The sequence below is a fragment of the Rhinolophus hipposideros genome (genome assembly GCF_964194185.1).
Source record: "Rhinolophus hipposideros genome assembly, chromosome: 11".
Classification (NCBI taxonomy): domain Eukaryota; kingdom Metazoa; phylum Chordata; class Mammalia; order Chiroptera; family Rhinolophidae; genus Rhinolophus; species Rhinolophus hipposideros.
The window spans coordinates 54,045,421-54,069,304 of record NC_138057.1 but is presented as its reverse complement, the minus strand read 5'-3'; the positions used below and the strand labels follow the sequence as shown (position 1 = coordinate 54,069,304).

At 37.7% G+C, this 23,884-nt stretch overlaps 1 protein-coding gene across 1 annotated transcript in view; it reads right to left on the bottom strand.

Moving 5' to 3' along the window:
* Positions 1 to 23,884, bottom strand: part of TDRD7 (tudor domain containing 7) — a 76,327-nt gene that overhangs the window by 37,476 nt on the left and 14,967 nt on the right. The window contains exons 4-7 of the mRNA XM_081066474.1: positions 23,176 to 23,389; positions 19,872 to 19,945; positions 17,165 to 17,382; positions 2,152 to 2,732 (exon numbers count right to left, since the gene is read on the bottom strand). Coding sequence (XP_080922600.1) covers positions 2,152 to 2,732; positions 17,165 to 17,382; positions 19,872 to 19,945; positions 23,176 to 23,389 — 1,087 coding nt within the window. The remainder of the gene's footprint in view (positions 1 to 2,151; positions 2,733 to 17,164; positions 17,383 to 19,871; positions 19,946 to 23,175; positions 23,390 to 23,884) is intronic.

Here is a 23,884-nt window from a genome sequence, read left to right as displayed (position 1 = left end):
TGTTATCGGCCTGGGAGCTGTAACCTGTGGTTTGGTAGTCTGCTAGTACAGGCTCCTGCCAGGGAGCAGGAAGGTGGTAAGAAGCAGCACGAGATCGGCAGGCAACTTCTGCTCTCTGCACGGCTTGGCGAGGGTAGGGGGATGATGTTACAGTTGGTATGACAGTGAGCAGTGGCAAGAATGAGGTCATACATTGTCCCCAAATTACCTGAGCAAGTGGGCAATGAACGTATGCAGGCCAATTTAGGTAAGCTGTAAGTACAAAGTTGTACAAAGTTAATTTCTGAGACCAGAGACAAGAGACTCCCATACGTAACCAGAGGATTCTGCTCCAGCACCTCTCTGGACCGTTTGAAAGTCACAGGCCTAGTTTCCAGCCCACTGACAGCCTGGGTGGAGATGCGGGTCTAGAACAGGTCTCAGCCCAGCTGGAATCTGCTGTCTTCAGGGCAGGGCGCACGCCCATGGCCTAGAATCAGCCTAACGGCAGACATTCCCCGTCTGCTGAACATGTGCAATGCTGACTCCAGGATCCCAACTTACACTGTAAAAGGGGATCTAGATAATCTGAGGACCCTGATCCTCATCATCCTGGAACAGACTGAAACCCTCCTACTGAGGTCCTAGAACAGATCCAAACTCCTACCAACCCTTCGGTGAGAAATCAGAAATCACATGACTGACCCAGACTAGTGCTGGGTGCTTGGTCTCTGACAACGAGCCCAAGGTCTGCTGGTAACAGACACCAAAGGATCCTGCCAAGGAGGCAGACGTCGATTTTTATTTTATTTTTTATAATGCCAAATGGTAAAAGTTAGCAATGGGCTCATCAACCTTCCTTTACCTGAATTTATTAGTGAACCATAGTGGGACCCCTAACCCTTAGCAATCTATGTATATCCTCAGGCCATACCACATCTTAGACTAAAAGCTTTCTACATTTACTACCCGTATAAAATAAGACCTCTCTAAAGTTTCTATACATTCTTCTAGTTTGAGCATTCCAAGAGACCTGATTCTCATTTCATTATCCATTCAGACTTAGTTTGTTGAGATAGAAGAGCTTAATATTTTTGATCTATTCTTTCATTGAAGGACTTGGTTTTTTGTCATCTTTCTTTGGGCCGTCCCAGCTCAGCCACGACTGGAGGAGTAGCAGCCCAGAACATAAGAACACTGTAGTTGTAGAAGCCTGGGCTCTGCTCTGCTTCGGCCTTCCGTTTTGTCCAACCACAGTCATACTCTAACCTGGTGCCTCCAGTGGGCCAGATCCACTGCTTCCCATTCTTTATCCTCAGTCAGAAACTTTCAATTATAGTCTTTCAATATTTTCTGGGTATTCTATGTTTTTTTCCAAAAGTTCATGTCAAGTACCTGGAGCTGGACTGTGGTTTTCTGGGTTTGTTTGTTGCTTTTTGTTTGTTTGTTTGTTTGTTTTGTTTTTTGTAATTCCAATTATCATCAGCCACTTGGGCGATGACTCCTCCTCCCAGGCAATGGTATCAAAAGGCTCAAGAACTAGAGCACCTTTGGGTCTAAGGTCTGCGAGTAATCTGATATCTGATACTAGTAAGGTGGTGTTTAGCTATTTCAACCTTTAGGCAATGCCACAGAGTCCCAGATTAAATAGCATTAACTACCTACCGGGCAGCTTGCTTTTTCTATGGACTAGATATCATTTTTTACCATTATGCTATACATTAATATGCTATACATTCCCATTATGCTGTTGATGTAGGTATCTTTTTCATGTTCAGACCATATGGCCATTCCAATTTTTAAAACTGTTAGTAATCTTTTCTCACAAGAATAGTTGTATATTTTGAACATTTAACAAATACTAAGAATATATGTAGAGATTGATTTTTTAAGTACTCTGATTTCAATGCTTACCATCTACTGGGAGAGTCAAATGTACTTATACAACCATAACGTAGAATAAAAATTCAATCTCGTAAGAGACACAGACAAAAAAAGTTCTTGTAGTTGAGAGAAATGTGCAAGATATGAAAAAAGAAGAATATAGTACTGTACTTCATTATAACTCTTAGCACTTAGAATATATTATTCTTCCTCACGCCCCAGCATGGGAAGAATGGCCAGATAACAACAGTACACCAGGACCCTAAACAATTAGAAAATAAAACTTGCCTGATAACCACTTCATTTGTGTTGCTCAGTTCAACCACCAATACAGACGGGGATGCCTCAGTTGGAATGATTAACGGAGGAACTGTATCCATAACAGTGTCAGCACTTTCGGCAATGTTCTTTTCTATCAGCAAATATTCTTGTTCAACCATAGCCTTGATATCATGATTGCCATGTGCTTGTTCTGCATCCTTCAGAATTTTGTCTGTGGGCAATGGAAGCTTAGCATAGAGAATGGCCTTCTGGGGATTTCCGGAAATGTAATCTATGGTGCATACATCAGAAAGTGAGGCAAGATTTTTTAAGGCATCCTCGGGAAATTTCACTTTGTACATGTCCTCAAATGCTTTGGGGAGTGCACTGGCCCAAAGACCGCTTGAGTATTTCCCTAGCAGCTCTGCGACTTTCTCTTTAAAGTCTCCTGGCATAACTGTTGGACATCCTTTTAATGGTGTGACTTGTTTTGGAGCAGGTAGTGGGGATGAAGGCACTTTGTCAGCGTCCAGTTCACTTTTCAAAAGCTGCTTTCTCTTAGCTGGATAAAGAAGCAAATCTTGCCCACCACTGCAAGGTTTTTCCACCTGAAAATTTTAAATAAAACCAATGACAGATAATTCAATGACTATAAACAACCTGAAAACATTAATTTTGAATTTGACAGCAACACTATTTTCCAATTAATCAAGAGAATGCAAGTGTCCATTTCACTCTTCACAACAACTAAGCTTTTAATGCATTGCCTTCACCTACAAATAACATCGTGAGCCACATTTCAGAAATAAATGGAAATAAAATAGTATTAATTTCTCTTGTGAGGTATCTGGCCTCCAACAACTCAAGGAAATAATGAGTGGCTCCAATCTGTACACCACACATCTTATTTAGTTCTCTCTGTCAGATCCAAAGCAACAGCTTACAAAATTGACTGAATACAAGGTGGAATGAAGCTATGAAAAAGTATCAGAACTGTCAGGAATAAACCACTGGAAAGCAAGCTAGGAAATATTTAGATGAAACTGAAGTGCTGCCTCTCTTCTTCCTGCAATATCCCGAGGAAACCCTCAGCTTCCATTATGTGGAAAAAGACACTCCAGAGTTAAGGTACAGTTTTTACAACCACTACAGTAGAAAGTTAGCGGAAAGCATTGCCCCTCCAATGAACAAGAGTCAAAAATGTCTGGCATGTGTATCTCATCCAGTCTCTAATTTTATTTGATAACATTCCCGAGAGGCATGGCATGATGGCATCTCTATATGAGAGAAGAATCTGAAGAGAAATTGATGTACAGCAACTTTTTTCCCACGTTCTAAGACTTTCTATTTGTAGACAAGTGGTCAGCAAGCTACAAGCCCCAGCCCAATGCAGCTTGTCACTTGTTTGTGCATAATCCCTGAGCTAAGAATGATTTTCATATTTTCAAATGGTGAAAAACAGTTTTTAAAAATTATTTTGTGATGTGAAAATTAACTGAAACTCTGTATAAAGGTATTTATGTGTGTATGTATTTATTTGTGGAATACCGCTGTGCTCATTTGTTTATCTGTTGCTTTTGCCCTGCAACAGCAGAGCTGAGTAGTTGTGCTAGACTGTGGTGACAATCATAGCTCTTGGCCAGCCGGCAAAGCCTTAAAAATGTACTATCTGGCCTTCTACAAAAAAGTTTCTCGCCCTCTGATTAGACTGAAGTTAGTTATTTATAACCTTCTGAAATGTAAGCTTCCAGGGCGGTGTGTCTGCAGCATTTAAGTTGAGCTTTGCCAGTCAGTCTATAAAGTATATTTTTGACCAATAAGCCTGAGTTTATCCAAAGTCCAAACAATAGCTAGATAATCATCTGGACTAGAAAACAGAATTCTTTCCTTAACAGTTTTATTTGGATTGTTTAAAGTAGATAACCACCCTCTAACTCCAAATGACCAGTTCCTTGAATTATAGGCACTTTCCAATATGCTTCTTCTTGATCTCAAGAGGACTAGTTATGAGCCTAAATTCCCTTTTGTTTTCCAGTGATTTGGCCTCTTTAAATTCCAATTAGCATTTACTAAGATTAAACATAGGCTTGACTTAAGGAACTGAACTTGACACTAACTGGAGTTGGTTCATATGTCCTTCAATACGTTAAGCAAATATTCATGGATAAGTTCAGTGATATGGAAAATATCACACTTCATTAACCAATCTTTGGAGAATGGCTGAAGGGTTACTCAAATTCAAAAGGAAAAAAATCATGAAACTCATATTGTTTAGAGTTAAAAATACAACTTAAAAACTTAAAAGAAATGTAATTTTTTCAACTTAAACTCTTTGTTTTAAAACTTTACATACGAATGAAAATTTGCTTTTCCACTATGATTGTCATCTGTCCTCCACAAAATGTGTCTTTGTCTCGTCTCAATTTTCTGGAAAATGGACTAAGGAAAGTGACCTACTACTATATTTATCCCCGGCCTACAAGAATCTCCCCAGAAGTAAGGAATCGCTGCCTTGTGGCTTACAGCATGATGTCTATCCTTCACTGTACTCTGGTACATCTGACCAGATTTACATGTTCGTCTCCTGTCTCAGCCCCCACGATAGAACAGCTGTCTTCTGGCCTTCACAAATGACTGCGGTAAGTCAACAGCTACTTGAAATATGGCTTTTATTTTTCTTTCCTGATTATCACAGGAAAGAAACCATTTCAGTCGGATCTCTGACGAGGGTGCTGATACAGTGTTTAGTTTCTTTAGTCTACCTGATTTAGGTAGATACCTGAGAAGGGGGTCAGAAGGTCTCTTATTCTGTAGAAAGCCTCCTGTAGTGTAGAAGACACAATCCTGCCCTTTTTCTCCATGTTTCCTTTTATTTATGGCTCTACATTGTTTCTTTGATTTTGGATATCCACCCAAAAGGTCACCAGACCATGGGAACTGGCATGACCTGGAACCCCATATATTTACTATCTATGGACCCTCACCCACCCCCCAAGAGGAGGGACAAGAAAGTAACATAAAAGATTACCTATACCATGAAGTTCAAGCTATCTCCTTTGGTGATCATCAGAAAATTCTGGTATCTAATATGCCTTACACTTTCTATCCCCCAAGTTCATCATGTTTAGTTTGATTTCTGCCTCACTTGGAATTACAATTGAATAAGATACTTCTCTCACACCTCTCTGGGTATTTTATAAGTTTGGAGCAGATGCATGAGATTTGATAGATGTGAGACTCAAGGACTTAAAACATCAACTTCTTCAGAAGCCCTGTATGTTCACACAAAAAAAGTCTTCATTCTATATATCCAGAAAATTCCTTCTCCTTAATTCTAAGAGATCTTAACTTCTTCCTTTCTAATTTACCTCTACTGTAAACTTAAAGTTCTTGAAGCCAAATTCCTCTGAGTCTATGAAGGCTGACTTTCTAACTGCAGCAAGGGTCACTGAAGTAAACTTACCGTCTCCTATGGAATTAGAATTTTCTTTGGGATTCTATAACAGAATTGGTATTGTCCAATTAAATCAAAAAGTTTTCCAAGGCAGTTGTTTGGGTCTTGAGCCTGAGTTTCATTTCCATTCGGTAGTGGTTCTTTGTGTTGAAGCTCTAAATGAAGTTCTAAATTTCATTTTATATGATCACCACCCAGTACAAACCCAAGACAGTACAGCCATACTGCAGCAGTTTACTGATTGCAGTGACACGAAGCCCTGGATATTCACAAAGGGTTATAATTTTTTAGCTGCTTTTGTTAAAGAAAGTACAATTATTTATGGCACAATCTACCGAGATTTAATCAAAGGGAAAGCTAAATGTTCCTTGTAGAGGCTAACTCCTGTTTACAAACCATCTACCCAGAGAATCTCTCCATTATTTTATTTTATTATTATTTTTTTAAAATTGGGGAACAGTGTGTAGTTCCAGGACTTTTTTCCAAGTCAAGTTGCTGTCCCGTCAATCTTAGTTGTGGAGGGCGCAGCTCAGCTCCAGGTCCAGTTGCAATTGCTAGTTGCAGGGGGCACAGCCCACCATCCCTTGCGGGAGCCTAACTGGCAACCTTGTGGTTGAGAGGACACCCTCCAACCAACTGAGCCATCCGGGAGCTCAGCATAGTTGCAGGGGCCCCGCTGCCCACCATCCTTTGCGGGACTCGAGGAATTGAACCGGCAACCTTGTGGTTGAGAGCCCACTGGCCCATGTGGGAATCTAACAGACAGCCTTCGGAGTTAGGAGCACGGAGCTCTAACAGCCTGAGCCACCGGGCCGGCCCTCCACTATTTTAGATGAATAGTTTAATACACGCTACATACTTCAAGGCTTATACTCTCTTTTACTCCCACCCCTTTTCCGAGTAAGGACTTTTCACTGATGCTGACTATAACTATTTATATTAGGAAAACTCTGTATCATTTTCTTTCGGCATGACCCAAGGTTAGTCCCTTGTTCATAGGTTCCTTCAGGAAGACAATGGAGTCTTCTGGTGAACTGTGTGCAGAGCTTTGGGGGATGAGCTTGCGGCCAGCTTGAGGCTGTCCCTTGCCTTCTGGGCTAAGGAGGTGCTCTAGGTCAGCTCTCATTACGTCCGGCCTGCAGTGGGTAGGGGATCTGTTCCGCTAAGACGGTAGAAACTCACCTCATCTTGGAGTTTCAATTCCTTTGATTTCAGTTATTCATTGTGCCTTATTTTTTTACGTGTAAACTTTTATTCTTCCCTCTTTCCTTTGTTTTCATTGAGATAAGTTCCTTTGTAGAGCTTGCTGGGCATGTCTCTGGTTTACCAGTGGGTTTTAACCTGCTTTAATTCAAGCAGGGCTGCCCCTCAAAAAAATAACAACTGTCTTTTCCTAAACACCTGTTAAGTTTCTAATACTGTAACTGGAAGCTGCTTTTTATAGATGGTCTCATTTAATTCTAACAACCCTCTGAGATGGGTAGAAATAGTCCTATTTTAGAGCAGAGTGAGGCCCTGAGAGGATTTGTATGCTGAGGGTAACACAGCTATTAATAATAAACGGCAAAACAAAAATCGAACTCCAAAGCCCAGACTCTTTCCATTGCACTGCAGGGCCCTCTGGTTGTTTCTCTGTTTCAAGTCCCAGGACAGCAACATCACATTCCTCCTCAACTTCTTTATTCTGATTTCACCACCATGCTAGTCTGTCTTTCTCCTATTCAGATGTTCACAGAAATTAAATTTAAAAATGGTTCCAATGTGTTCATTGCATATTTCTTTTTATTGGTGAGAAATCAGAAAAGAAATTGGATTTCAATCAGATATTATGACTATATTTTCAAGTCTTCAGTTTACTTTTCCCTGCTGCTTCTGCTGCTGTTGCTATATAGAGTATATCCATACCACGAAGCCTGAGAAAGCATCACTGCTGTTTATTTTCCCTTCTTCAGTAATCCAACACCAAGAGGTGTTGCTGTCCTTCTCCTAGGACCCAATGGGAAGAACTCTTAGATTCCAGTATCCATGGCCTCTATAGGCTTACCACCTTGGGCTCTTTGCCTTTCCAAGACAGCTTCTGCACAACTTCCATTTCCCCATAGGTTGCCTAAGAAGATTACTATGAAGCTGGTTCACCATTATTAGCATGACTTTATATTCTCTTTAGCTTTCAAAACTCTCAGTCTACATTTTGTTGTTGGAGTGATCCAAATGGTTAAGAACGACAGATTCAAAGCATCCTTCTGCATGTGTCAAAATGTCATCCAGCATCCTTGTGAAGTAGCTTAGAGCACACAGCTGATTAGAACCTCCATGGAGGTTAAAATTTCAGAGCTGCTAGTAGGTGCCTGAAGCTGATGCTGCCCATTCTGATATTCAAATGGGAATCCCTGCAAGTGCTTATCTCTGGGTGGTAGAACAATGGGTAATTCTTAATTCTTTTAATTTTCTTTTTTTTTTTTGTTCAAAATATTTTTAAATTCCTTTTGTGATTTCTTTTTTTTTTTAATTTGTTGGGGTGACAATTGTTAGTAAAATTAAATAGATTTCAGGTGTACAATTCTGTATTACATCATTTATGAATCCCATTGTGTGTTCACCACCCAGAGTCAGTTCTCCTTCCATCACCATATATTTGATACCCCTTACCCTCATCTCCCACCCCCCACCCCCCTTACCCCTCTGGTAACCACTAAACTATTGTCTGTGTCTATGAGTTTTTGTTTCTCATTTGTTTTTCTGGTTCTTTTGTTGTTTTTGGTTTATATACCACATATCAGTGAAATCATATGGTTCTCTGCTTTTTCTGTCTGGATTATTTCACTCAGCATCATACTCTCAAGATCCATCCATGTTGTCACAGATGTTCCTATACCATCTTTTCTTACCGCCGGATAGTATTCCATTGTGTATATATATCAAAACGTCTTTATCCATTCATCTATCAAAGGACATTTTGGTTGTTTCCATGTCTTGGCCACCATAAACAAAGCTGCAATGAACATTGGAGCACACGTCTTTATGTATAAATGTTTTCAGATTTTACCGCTTCTCAGCCTTTTGGCTAAGATCAAGTGCAGATTTTTTGGGTAGATACCCAGGATAGGGATTGCTGGGTCATATGGTAATTCTATTCGTAATTTTTTGAGGAACCTCCATACTGCCTTCCATAGCGGCTGCACCAGTCTGCATTCCCACCAACAGTATATGAGGGTTCCTTTTTCTCCACAGCCTCTCCAACACTTGTTGCTATTTGTCTTGTTGATGATAGCCATTCTGACTGGGGTGAGGTGATATCTCATTGTGGTTTTCATTTGCATTTCTCTGATGATTAGTGATGTTAGCATTTTTTCATATGTCTATTTGCCATTTGTAGGTCCTCTTTGGAGAAATGTCTCTTCAGGTCCTCTGCCTTTTCAATTGGGTTGTTTGTTTTTTTGTTGTTGAGTTGTATGCATTCCTTGTATATTTTGGATATTAGCCCCTTATCGGAGGCACTGTTTGCAAAAATCTTCTCCCATTCAGTTGGTTTCCTCTTTATTTTGTAGATGGTTTCTTTTGCTGTGCAGAAGCTTTTAAGTTTCATATAGTCCCATTCATTTACCTTAGCTTTTACTTCCATTGCCTTTGGAGTCAAATTCATAAAATGCTTTTTGAGCATTAAGGTCCATAAGTTTAGTACCTATGTTTTCTTCTATGCAGTTTATTGTGTCAGGTCTTATGCTTACATCTTTGATCCATTTTGAATTAATTTTGGTACATGGTGACAGATAGCAGTCCAGTTTCATTCTTTTGCACGTGGCTATCCAATTCTCCCAGCACCGTTTATTGAAGAGGCTGTCTTTCCTCCATTGTATGTTTTTAGCTTTTTTGTCAAAAATTATCTGTCCATATTTATGTGGTTTTATTTCTGGGTTCTCAATTCTATTCCATTGGTCTATGTGTCTGTTTTTCTGCCAATACCACGTTGTTTTGATTATTGTAGCCCTGTAGTACAAGCTAAAGTCAGGGAGTGTGATACCTCCAGTATTATTCTTTTTTCTTAAGATTGCTTTGGCTATTCGGGGTCTTTTGTGGTTCCAAACAAATCTGATGATTTTTTGTTCTATTTCTTTAAAAAATGCTGTTGGGATTTTGATGGGAATTGCATTAAATCTGAATACTGCTTTGGGTAATACGGCCATTTTAACTATGTTGATTCTTCCAATCCTTGAGCACGAAATGTCTTTCCATTTCTTTGTGTCTTCTTCAATTTCTTTCAAAAATGTCATAGTTTTCAGCATATAGGTCCTTCATATCCTTGGTTAAGTTTATTCCTAGGTATTTTATTCTTTTTCCTGCAATTGCAAAAGAAATTGTTTTTTTGTATTGCTTTTTCTGAGATTTCATTGTTGGTATATAGGAATGCAATGGACTTTTGTACATTGATTTTGTAGCCAGCAACTTTACTGTATTCGTTGACTGTTTTTAATAGCTCTTTGGTGGAGTCTTCAGAGTTTTCTATATATAGCATCATGTCATCTGCAAAGAGTGACAATTTAACTTCTTCATTCCCCATGTGGATGCCTTTTATTTCTTTTTCTTGCCTGATTACTCTGGCAAGGACTTCCAACAGAAAAGCAGAAAAGCAGAGGTGATACGGGACAGCCCTGTCGTGTTCCTGAACATAGAGCAAAGGGCTTCAGTTTTTCATTGTTAATTATGATATTAGGTGAGGGTTTGTCATGTATGGCCTTTATTATGTTAAGGTATTTTCCTTCTATGCCTATTTTATTAAGTGTTTTAATCATAAATGGATGTTGTATCTTGTCAAATGCTTTTTCTGCATTTACTGATATAATCATACGATTTTTGTCCTTTATTTTGCTTATGTGATGTATCACATTGATAGATTTGCGGATGTTGAACCATCCTTGTGCCCCAGGGATGAACCCCACTTGGTCGTGGTGAATAATCTTTTTAATGTATTGTTGTATTCGATTTGCTAGAATTTTGTTTAGGATTTTTGCATCTGTATTCATCAGAGATACTGGTATGTAGTTTTCTTTTTTTGTGTTGTCCTTACCAGGTTTTGGTATCAGGGTAATGTTGGCCTCATAAAATGAGTTAGGGAGTACTGTCTCCTCTTCAAATTTTTGGAAGAGTTTGAGCAGGATTGGTTTTAGATCCTCTTTGAAGGTTTGGTAGAATTCACTAGTGAAGCCTTCTGGTCCCGGACCTTTGCTTTTGGGAAAATTTTGGATGACTGATTCAATTTTGTTACTGGTGATCAGTGTGTTTAGATTTTCCAGTTCTTCATGGTTCGGCCTTGGAAGGCTATATGTTTCTAAGAACTTGTCCATTTCTTCTAGGTTATTGAATTTGGTGGCATATAGTCCTTCATAGTATTCTTGGATGATCCTCTGTATTTCTGTGGTGTCCGTGATAACTTCCCCTTTTTCATTTCTGATTTTGTTAAGTAGTGTCTTCTCTCTTTTTATCTTAGTGAGTCTAGCCAAGGGTTTGTCAATTTTGTTAATCTTTTCAAAGAACCAGGTCTTTGTCACATTAATTTTTTTCTATTGTCTTTTTGTTCTCTATTTCATTTAGATCTGCTCTGATTTTTGATATTTCCTTTCTTCTGCTGACCTTGGGTTTCACTTGTTCTTCTTTTTCTAGTTCTTTAAGGTGTAACATGAGGTTATTTATTTGAGATTTTTCTTGTTTCTTGAGATAGGCCTGCAATGATATAAATTTCCCTCTTAAAACGGCTTTTGCTGCATCCCAAAAATTTTAGTAGGATGTATTGTAATTCTCATTTGTTTCTATGTATCTTTTGATCTCTCCTCTAATTTCTTCTTTGACCCAGGCGTTCTTTAAATGTATGTTGTTTAATCTCCATGTATTTGTGTTTTTTCCTGCTTTCTTTTTGGAGTTGATATCCAATTTCAAAGCCTTGTGATCAGAGAATATGTTTGGTATGATTTCAGTCTTCTTAAATTTGCTGAGGCCGATTTTATGCCCCAATATGGTCTATCCTTGAGAATGTTCCATGTACACTCGAAAAGAATGTATAGTCTGATGTTTTAGGATGAAGTGCTCTATATATGTCAATTATGTCCATTTCATCTAATGTGTCATTTAGGGCTGCTATTTCGTTATTTATTTTCTGTTTGGATGATCCTTCCATAGCTGTTAATGATGTATTTAAGTCCCCTAGTATAACTGTGTTTTGGTCAATTTCTCCCTTTAGTTCTGTTAGTAATTGCTTGGTATATTTTGGAGCTCCCTAATTGGGGGCATAAATATTGATGACTGTTATGTCTTCTTGTTGTATAGTCCCCTTTACCATTATGAAATGTCCATCTTTGTCTTGTTATCTTTTTTGCCCTGAAGTCTGTTTCATCTGATATCATTATGGCCACACCTGATTTTCTCTGGGTAACATTTGCTTGGAGTGTCAATTTCCACCCTTTCACTTTGCGTCTATGCTTGTCCTTGTGGTTGAGATGTGTATCTTGGAGACAGCATATGGTTGAGTTTAGTTTTTTGATCCAATCTGCTACTCTGTGTCTTTTTATTGGTGAGTTCAGTCCATTTACATTTAGGGTGATTATTGATATGTGAGGATTTCCTGTCATTCTATCTTTAGTTTTCTGGTAAGGCTGTGTCTCCATTGTTTCTTTGCCTTTTTGTTGTTGTCTGTTATTTCTGTGTGGTGGTATTTTATGATGTTTCCCTCTGTTTCTTCTTTTATTACATTATATATTTCAGTTCTGAATTTTTTTTAAGTGGTTACTCTTAAGTTTATGTAAAAGAAAGTTTGATATTTAGAGTATTCCATTTTCTTCAGCACGCTTACTTTCTCCATTCCCATATTTCAGTTCAGGGCTTTACTCTCCCCCTTTTTATGTTTCAGTTACCACAAATTGTCCGTGTTGATGGTGGTGGAATAGCCTCCTTTAGTATTTCTTGTAATGCAGGTCATGTATTAGAAAATTCCCTCAGCTTCTGTATGTCTGGAAAGGTCTTTATAGGTCTTTATGCCTCCTTCATATCTAAAGGATATCTTTGCTGGACATATTATTCTTGGCTCATAATTTCTCTCTTTCAATAGTTTGAATATTTGTTTCCAGTCCCTCCTGGCTTGTAGAGTTTCTGCTGAAAAATCTGATAATCTAATGGGCTTTCCTTTGTATGTTACCGTCTTCTTTTCCCTGGCTGCCTTGAGGACTCTTTCTTTGTCATTGATTTTAGACAGCTTCAATACAACGTGCGTTGGAGAAGGCCTGTTGGGATTGAGGTAGTCTGGTGTTCTATTTGCTTCTTGGATTCGAGGATCCAGTCCACAAGTTTGGGAGTTCTCATCAACAATTTGTTTGAATATATTCTCTGTTCCCTTCTCTTTTTTTTCTCCTTCTGGTATGCCATTATTCTTATATTGCTCTTTTTGATGGAGTCAGAAAGTTCTTGTAGAGTTCTTTCATTTCTTTTAAGTCTCAAGTCTCTTTCTTCTTCTATCTGTGTAATTTCCAGGTTTCTATCTTTGATGTCACTGATTCTTTCCTCCATCTGGTCAACTCTACTACCTAAGCTGGTTATTTCATTCTTGCTTTCTTCTACAGAGTTCTTAATCTCCAGAAATTCTACTTGGTTCTTTTTAAAAATTTCAATCTGTTTCGTAAAATGCTCATGTTATTCTTTGATTGTGTTTCTGAGTTCATTAAACTGCCTTTCTGTGTTTTCTTGCATCTCGTTGAGTTTTTTCAGAACTGCCATCTTGAATTCTCTATCATTTAAGTCACATATTTCCATATCTTTAAGTTCCTTTCTGGAGACTTTTCACTTTCTTTCTGAGCTGTCTTGTTGCCTTGGTTATTCATGGCAATTACTGATTTATTATTTCTCTTCCTAGACATCTACAGGAGTGGCTTCTGCAACAGGTTGATAGAAAGAGGTCTTTCTTTTGTTTTCCAGTAGGTGTTGGTAGAATGTTTTATTTTCTCTCCGACTGCGGCCTTTTTTTTCCCTCTCACACGGTAGTCCTATGTTTTCTCTGCACTATTCCAGCTTCTCACACAATGGGGGGATTCCCTGGGAGACGGGCTTCTCCTCTGGTAATAGTTTGCCTGGGTCACAGGGCACAGTGTCCGTGTGGGTATGCGGAGAGCTTTTGAAGTTCCAAAGCTCTTTCTGCACCAGATTCAGAGCCCGTTTGTTTCAGCAGTTCTGTTTATTCCTGCAGGGATCCGCCCAGATAGGTGGGGCCAGGGGCGGGGTGAGTTGTGAGAGGTGGTCCAGAGCAATGGCGGCGACCACCACCACAGCCGGTTCTGCTTCCACAGCTCCCTCCCCTTTGCCAGAACTAGTTGGGCTGCGAATCTGTGTCTGCAGTCCACAGTTCTCAGAACAGCAAACATTCTGTTCTTTTGATCTTTTGACACTGCTACTGTTCTGCTTCTATCATGGGCAGGTGGGGGCGGGAAGAGCTCTGGGAGGGTAGGGAGGGGGCGGCTAGTCTCAGTGCCTAAGGCTTCCGTTCTCTGCTCGGCAGTGAGGGCTTACACCACCATTTTCAGCCTTCTTCCCTCAGTCTTTTCTCCGAGGTCTCTGCCATGAGGTTGGGTTCAGCCGTGTTATATGCTGCCCCCTCAGCCCTGTGGGCCATAAGCGGAACCCTAGCAGTCCGAGTTCTTCCCTCTCCCGCAGCTGCAGTAGTTCCGGGATGCAGTGAGCTCGGAGCACTGAACTAAGTCTGCGTCTTGCGCCGGCATGCGCATGGTAATGTCTCCGCACTTCTCCCTTCCCTCCTCCCCCGCTCGCAAGATTCTCCCACCTTTAGGTGAATTCAGTAGTGGGCCTCTTCATCTTGTCTGTCTGCTGTGCAGGGAGTCCTTTGTGGAGTTATTGTTATTCGATTAGTTGTAAATTCCAGGGGAGCTTTACAGAGGCTCACCTCACGCCGCCATTTTGACCCAAACCCCCGTGCTTTCTAATTTTATTTTTCAATCTTTTTTATATAGGATGTTTATTTTTTTAAAGAAAGAAATACACTGCATTTGGATTTCTTCTGTTACACAACAAACCATCTAGAGAAATACATATTACCAAGTCTTTCTTTTCTTACCCTAAATTTTCTGTACCGTGCTTGAGATTGTCTGACCTTTCTCATAGTTGCATCAGCCTGGACATGCTATCAGTATTTCTGCTTTTCAAGCAAGGTGAAAAGCAAGAAGTCAGAACAAAGGGAAAATAACCATGTTGTAACTGTTTAAAACTGGATTAAAAAAACCATGGTGCAACTGTTTAAAACTGTTTACCAGAAGGCTGTTAAAAAAACATTCAGAGGTTTAAAATACTTTTTTTGAAAAACATCAACAGACAGCAAGAAGATTGGCGATTTTCAGCATCCTAGACACAAATGATCATACCTAACGATTGACAGTGACTGCATTTAAACAGTCCTACTCAAAGTTGAGACATAGATTACAGATAAAAAAATGAATATTAATATTTCTGCTTTATGTTTCATTCTCACTATTGGATAGAAAATAATCATGCATCGAAGTGAATCTCAGTGCTGAAAAACAGCAACCAAAAAAATAATGTCAGTTGTTTCAGCATCTGAAATTTAGTAGGAAGCCACTCATTTCAGGTAAAGTTTTAACGTCAAAGAGATACTCTCTCACCTATAATCCTAGGAAGAGAAATTCTGGGGCTTTGTAGACATGTAGAGTATCAAGGATGAAAGCTTTCCCCAAAAACCCATAAATTAAACTACACAAGTAATAATTATGGAGTATAAAATAAAAAGAAACATAATACATTAAGAAGAACTTCCGAAGTTTTTAAAATTTTTACTCCAAGATGTCTTCTTTATCAAAGCTTGATGAGTTTTGTGTGTATCTTGATGATTCAAATAAAAGCCTCTAAATTTGTTGAAGACCTGCTATAAGTTCATGAATGTCTATGGATTTAAAAAATAAAACAATATGCATTCCAAGAAGGAGCTCCAGGCCCTGAACCTTCAAATCAAGCATTTTTGGTAACCTCAGAAGCCCCCTCAAAATTAGGGAAGTCTGAGGAGGGGATACATCAATGCTGCTAAACCTGCATCCAGTGAGAAAATTCTTCCCAGATAGGAGTAAAACTAAAATGAATTGAATAGCAACCTTGGGAATTCCTATTACAAGAATAACCTCTACATTTCACATAAATCATTCTTATGTTCATTAAACATTCTTGACTATAAGTAGGGAGACAGTCTTATTTCCAGAGTTTTATATTTATTCTTGTTCTCCCACTTTACGCTGTGTAATCTAAGCCGTCACATTGCCCTAGTGTGTTCTTAGCACCTAAGGCAGTGACGGGTACCTGCAGGTACACAGTAAATGGTGTAATGAACAAACATGATGGATGGATGAGTGATTGCTTCTTGCCTGTACATGGGACCTGAGTGGGTGTCATGGCCTGGAGGAAAAAAGTGGTTACGAAAATATATGCTGTTTTTAGGCCAGGTGCTTGTAAAGAGGGAGTGGCCTACATTTGGCTCAACAGGGTTTGGGGCCAAAATGTATATTAAAGAAATGAAAACCATCTAACAGACACTAATCATCATGCATATTTGATTCTACAAGCTTAGAAGCATCAACTAGTTGCTATTGCTATCATTTAAAATAATTATATTGTTGAATATATTCTATGTAAATAAAACATTACAAAACATCTAAAAGTTACTTTGGTTTAAGAATCTAGTTGTTTCTATCTCTGGCTAAACTAAGATTTCTAAATAAACTATTCTGACCCATCATTTTATTATAATAATAGACTCTCAAGTAGGAATAGGTACGGAAATTGATGTCAGCTCACTTTCCAATATTTTTCTCCGAAGAAATTTGTAAAAATTTTAAATCTGAAATTACATTAATTTAAAAATAAAAATAATGTACTCTATAAATTATTAAAATAAATAAAACATAACTAAATATATTAACTAAATATGTTACATATTTAGTTATATATTAGTTATATTAGTTTAGTTATATATTAGTATAGTTATATAGACTAATATATAGTTATATATACGGTTATATTAGTTGTATTCGTAGTATAATATACAACAAAGTAACTAAAATTTGTTCAGCTGAATGTCTTTAAAAATGTTCAGGAACAAGTATATAAAATTTGAGGCAAATCAAAAAGTTTTATTACTTATTTTTAGTAAGTTCATTACTAAAATGGTAAAGCTATCAGTATCTATTGGTAGCAGTTCAATACAAAATGGTATACATATTAAATGCATTTTTAAAATACTTTAAAACAAAACATATAAAAACAGCAATTATAACACATGCAGCACTTAACCCTTGACAAACTTCTATAAATAAGAACCTATGTGTGTTAATCTTAGAGATAAAGATTCATGAAGCAATATTATGTAAAGTGCTTCATGCTCCTTGGATAAAAGGTGATACAACTAATACCATGGGGAACACATGGAGAAGAGTTCTTATGGAAAAAAATGATTTCAACTCAGTAAGAATCATACCCAGAATCTGAAAGTGACGCAGTGAGAGGGCGTCAGGAGGAGAAATAAGGGAAACTTACCGTGCAAATATGAGGCCAGTGCTCAAATTGTTGTAAAATTCCAGGATTAAGTTCTTCTTTATATAACTCTTTGTAAAAATGTGGAAGCTTAGATATCCAAATGCCATTGTTATGCTTGTTTAGTATTTCCTTTATGCGGTTTTGAACCTCATCCATTTTATAAGTGTAAGAGGCAGGAGACGTGACATTTGGTTTTTCAACACTCTGATTTAAATTATCTTTAAATTAAAAAAAAAGGATAGAATTAACCAAAATGCTTAACAATTTAGCTTATCCTCATTTACCTAATGTTTGCGTCATTAGGCCTGGTTATACTTCAGGCTTGTGGGGTCAAAGGGTTTAGAAGGGAACCGGATTAGGAAAAGCAGACCAAGACAACTTCATTCTATTTTTAACCATGAAATAACCAGCAGGATCACCAGCCACCCACAGAGGGAACCTAACCCCTTTACTTTGCAAGGGTGCTTCATAGTTTAATTTACACATAAGAATGATCTGGCTTCATAAACAATAATGAAATTTATTATTTAACCAATAATATTCTAACTGCGACTAAAAAAGGTTAAATTTTAGATAATAATGGTATATGTGCAATGCTGAATTTAAAGCTATCTTCCACAAAGCATGAGGATAATGCCTTAATAGTAAGATCGAAGAACACTTTATAGAAACCAAAAAAATTGTCCAGGTTTTAGGATATGATCAATTTTCCCTTTTATTAATGAGAAAAATAATTTATCAATACACAGAAAATGATCCACTTACAATACTGATCCTAGCCCGTTTATAAATGTAACTATTCATGATTTATTTTTATTTCCCCAATTCAAATCATTTATCTTTCATAAGTGAATATTTATAAAGTGCTGACTAGCTTTTTTACTCACATTTGTTTTTCATTTAAAACTCAGAATGCCTGAGTTAACATCCTAAGACAATAAAGAAATTTGAGTGTTCACTATAGCTAGACAGTTCTGGTATTTTAATAACTATGAAATTCATTCCAAATCTCTTCTAAATTTCACTAGGATACTGATCAGAGTCCATTAAAAATTACCAACCACAAGAAAAACATATTCATATTTTAATCATAGGATTTTTGCTCGGACTCAACAATTTTCAGTTTATTTTTAACTGCCTGGTCTAAACACACAGGCTGTGGTTTGGGCACACTGCCCTCTCAGGAGGCCAGGACACCAAAAGGTGAGCTGTTCCTTGAGGACGGCTGGACACCGAACTCTGCCTTACCCATTACAGGGCACGAGACCTGGCCTTCCTGAGACTCAGTTTGGCGCCGGGAGCAGAAGGGCCCAGGATGTCCATACAAGTTTCCTACTAAAGGAAGAGCTAATTTATTTAAGCTCTTCCTGAATAATGATACAAAAGGACTAGGAGAGAGAAAAAGATGAGTTTCTCAGGAGTGGCCATATGCCACTTAAAGAGTGTCAATGGTTCATGCGCAGTTTGGAGTCCGCAAGTACACCTGCCTTATGGGGCCACTGGAGTAACCTAAGCTTCTGTACCATCTGTTAAAACAAATCAAGGAAGTAACCTAGGCCGCCAGCAGGTAGAAGAGGTTGTGGACAAGCACGCACCTGCAGAGATATTTGTGCTCACTGTCATCCTCTCACTCCTTAGAGGGTAAGATTTAAAATATGTAAATATGGGACTTAAATTCATAAAATCATTTCAGACACTCCATCACTTAAAAGCTGGGACCCTAAACTGTGTGCAAGGACCACTAAGTATCTAAATATGAATATAAATGATTCCTCAGGTTATAAAATCCAAAAGGGCTGTTAAGAAAACAATGAGTGCATATCAGCTGCCATGTGAATTGTAATCCTCCTGAAACAAGTCCCCTTTGTTTTGCTGAAAAAGTTTAATTTAAAAGGATTTACCTCTAAAGGGTATACGACTTTACTGAAACACGGCTATATTTCAGAAAATGCATATGTAAAAGTAACTAATATACACAAAAATCATATTATTCAATTAATTTCTATAAGAAACAATTGAGATGTGTTCTTATGGAAAAAATGACTTCAATTCAGTAAGAATCATACTTAAAGCAACAAATCATTTAATATCACATTTTAATTTCATGCAACCTAAGTACTAATTCTGAAAACACTGTGTCCCTTAGGTGGGTCTATACGCAGGGGATTTACACTTTGATTGGAGGAGAAAGGGTAAGAGTGAGTACATTTCTAATCTTCAGATTCTTTGACTAGTATGTCTCCAATTATTTCCTTTAACAGCCCTTTTGGATTTTATAACCTGAGGAATCATTTATATTCATATTTAAATGATTAGTGGTCACTACACAGTTTAGGGTTCTAGTTTTTATATGATAAAGTATCTGAAATTACTTTATGAATTTAGGTCCCATATTTACATACTTTCAATCTTAACCTCTAATGAGTGATAGGGTAACAAGGGACACAAGTATCTCTGCAGGTGACACGTGGGAATGAAACAGAATAGGTCTGTTTTGAGGAAGGCCTCAAGTCGGAATAATAATATGTTTGGAGGTATTATTTATTTCCTCTTTAAATCATTTCAATTCATAACTTAAAATTAGGTAAGATATACTCCAAGCAGAAGATGAGAGTGAGTGTCAAAAGCCACCACCAGATATTTTTCTTGGGGCTTTAAGGCTCCAGGAGACAAGATGTATCATGAAGCTAATGTTTAGAAAACATACCACTCATTTCCTTAGTACAGGTTCTTGAGGGATGCATCTGAAAAGGTGGCGGAAGGGATGCCTTTGGGCTAAACCTAAGGTATTAAAAAAAAGTAAATTAAAATTCAAATAGCAGAGTCAATACCAAGTTTTAAACTCTATACTTTTAATTTCTGTGGCACTGAACAGCAAAACAGGTCATTAAAATATTTCAAAATGAGCAGAAATGAAAACATACCTAGAATCAGCTTTCATGATTCATATGCAACCAGAGAAAAATGTATTAAAAGCTAAATTTAAACTAGGACTTTAAAAGAACTTGGAAGTCAGAGTTTCAATAAATCACCTTTAAGGAACAAGCAATATAAAACAAAGAAAATCATGCAAAGAATAAAGAGTTGAACATAAAGACTATTTTGGAATACAACTAAAAAATGAGGGACTTTTATCACCAGATATAGAAATGCATTATAAAGTTACAACGTTTAAAATAGTTGGACAGATAAGTAAAAGGGTAGAGAGCTTAGAAACACTTAATTTACGTCGTATCTTAGCACATGATAAAAGTGGCATTTCAAACCAGACAGGGCATTGCTCAAATAACTACTTAGAAAAAAAATAAACATAGATCCCACCTCATACGCTCACCAAAATAATTTCATATGAATTATATTGGATATATATATAGATTTTTCCAAATCTGAGGACACGGACACACACACACACACACACACACACACACAGAGAAAAATAATTTGTGTTCATGTCTGTCTCCCTCACTAGACTCCAAGTGTCTTAATTACCTGTGTTCCCGTGCCTATGGCAGTGGTTGGTACATGCAAGGGAGTGTGAATGTTGTAAGAATAAATAGAATGATATACAGAGGGAGCCAAAAATATGTATATACATTTTAAGAAAGGAAAAAATATTAAAATTGTAATATTCAATATATACCGATAACAAAAAATGAATACAAGGCACGTTTGACTTCTACAATTACAAGAGGTACTCAAAGTGGTTACCATCAGTGTCCAGACACTTCTGATTATGGCGAACTACTGCTTGAGTAACGTTGACCAAAATGTCCACTTGTACACATTTTTTTGGTACCCCAGGGAGAATTTGTGATTGAGTTTTTCTTCTTTCAGAAAAGTGCCATTTTCTTCCTCCACAGTTGTGAATGAGAAATCCACTGTCAGTAAAACTGACATTCCACTATAGGTGACATGTTATTTCTCTCTGCCTGTTTTCAAGATTTTTTCTGTCATTAGTTTTTAGAAGTTTAATTATGAGGTGCCTTGGTGTGGGTTTCTTTCTATTCATCCTCTTTGGGATTCTCTAAGTTTCTTAAATCTGTAGGTTTATGTCCTTAGCCAAATTTAAGAAGTTTTCAGCCATTGTGCCTTCAAATACTCAATCAAGCTCCATTCTCAGCTCTCCTTCTAAGATTCTCATAATATAAATATCAGATCTTTCTTATTTTCCCCATAGGTCTGCTAGTTTTATTTTCCCCATAGGTCCCTCAGGCTCTGCAAACTATTTTTTTGTTTTGTTTTGGTTTGGTTTGACTTTTTGAAGTCTGTTTGTTGTTTCAGATTGGGTAATTTCTATTTTTCCATCTTCAAGTTTACAGATTCTTTCTTCTGTCATATTCATTTCAATACTGAGCTCATCCAGTGCATTTTTTTTTTACAGGACTTCATTGGGGAACAGCATGTAATTCCAGGACTTTTTTCCAAGTCAAGTTGTTGTCCTTTCAGTCTTAGTTGTGGAGGGCGCAGCTCAGCTCCAGGTCCAGTTGCTATTGCTAGTTGCAGGGGGTGCAGCTCACCATCCCCTGAGGGAGTCGAACCAGCAACCTTGTGGTTGAGAGGAATGCTCCAACCAATACAGTGCATTTTTTATCTCAGTGTTGCATTTTTCAGTACTATAGTTTCCAATTGGTTCTTTTCTTCTATATTCTACTCCTTTGGTGAATTTCTGTTTTTTCAAAAAATGCTCCTGGAGCATTTTTATGACAGCTGTCTTAAAATCTTTGTCAGATAATTGCAACATTTGATTTATCTTGGTGTTGGTGTCTGTTGATTGTTTCTTCTCATTCAAGGCATTTTCCTGGTTCTTAGTATTATACAGTGTTCCCCCCAAAATAAGACCTAGCCAGACCATCAGCTCTAATGCGTCTTTTGTAGCAAAAATTTATATAAGGCCTGGTCTTATTTTATTATATAATAAGACCTGATCTTATTTTCCTATAAAGACTGGGCATAATATAAAATGTAATGGCTGTATGCGATGTCAGAGAAGTAGTAGATGGGGGAAGGGGGGTTATCACTGTGTGAGAGATATAAATGATAAATGTCTAAAAAACATATTAAAAAATTAAAAATAAATTAAAAATAAAGACTGGGTATAATATAATATAACATAATATATTGTATAATATAATATAATATAATATAATCAATATAATATAAGACCAGGTTTTATATTAATTTTTGCTCCAAATGACGCATTAGAGCTGATGGTCTGTCAAGGTCTTATTTTCGGGGAAATACAGTACATATTTTAGGCTTTCCAAGCTGTTTATTGTCTCTGTACGACTACTCAACTCTGCGGTTGTGCAAAAGCAACCACAGACAACATATAAACAAAGGGATGTGGCTGGGTTCCTATAAAACTTTATTTAAAAAACAGGCAATGGGCTGGATTTGGCCCATGGGTCGTAGTTTGCTGAGTTACCTTATAAAACCACAAAATTTAGAGCCAGAAAGAAAATTTGAGATCACCTAGCTAACATTTTCATTGGACAAATGAGGACACCACAGTCCCAAAAGATGAAATAATTTCACTTATTTTACCTGACTAGTGAATGGCAGCATCCAAACTAAGACTTTATGGTTGTGTTCTTACTGCCAGTCTAGTATTCTGATGCATGGATGTATTATGCTACTGCATGATCATATGGTCATTGGAGCACAGTGCCGTGTTCAAATCAACCAGATTTTACTAAAAACTTACAAACTTAATCATAAGAAAGATGTTCAGAAAAAGTTGTAAGTTATGCTGAAACAGGTTCCTATAACAACTTGTGAGAGCTTTTAAAATGAATTTCACAAGGACAGATTACCAAAAAAGGCGGAGAAAACATAAAATGGAGAAATTCAGAGAATGACAGTCATGCAGCCAGGAGAAGTGTACTTACTAGTAATGATGCATTTCTCTACTACATATGAACTTACATTAGACAAAACAAAGTATTTCCTTATTTTCCTGGACATGCATTTTTAACATTTGTTCTCCTTCCAGCCAAACAAAGAACAAATACCTGTTACTAGGAGACGTGGTCACATGCCTGTGCACCGGAACATCTTTCAATACTTCACTTCCCACAGTTGTGTGTAACGTGTAGGGTGACATTTCAACATCAGACTTAACTACAAGAGAGTTTCCTTTGTCTCTTAACAGTGTTGAATTGGGTTTTTTGCTGATAGAAAAATCCGAAGAAAATCCTGGTTGCCTGAGGGTTGCTTTTGGTTTTCCTATGAAGTTAGGAAATGCAATCAATTCCTATACATACATACAGAATGGAATCAGTTAGCTTTCCCAAATCCTAGGTTCATTATGTCTCTCCCTTGTCTAGATGTTTTCTGTGGGTCTCTATTCTCAGAACAGTGTGTAAGAACATGAGGAAGTTGGCCCTGGAGGACTGGTCAGTAGGCGATGAGTAGACTGGTGAGTATTTAGCAGATGAGGCTCTTCAAAATGTGGCTTCATCTCCTAGACTAGCTATTTACTTTCCCTCTACTCATCAATTAACACTTCAGTGGCAGCTACCTCATGTTCTTACAAATGCAGCACACTCGGTCGGCCACATCTCGGTCCTCCCATCTCTTCTCCATTAATTTAAGGTCTAGGTTCACGACTCCCCATCACTATAAAGCCCTACATTGCCATTCTCACTCACAATGATTGCTCCCTCACCCAAAAACTCACTGTGGCAGTTAGGCTTCCACTTTATTACCATTGAACTATTT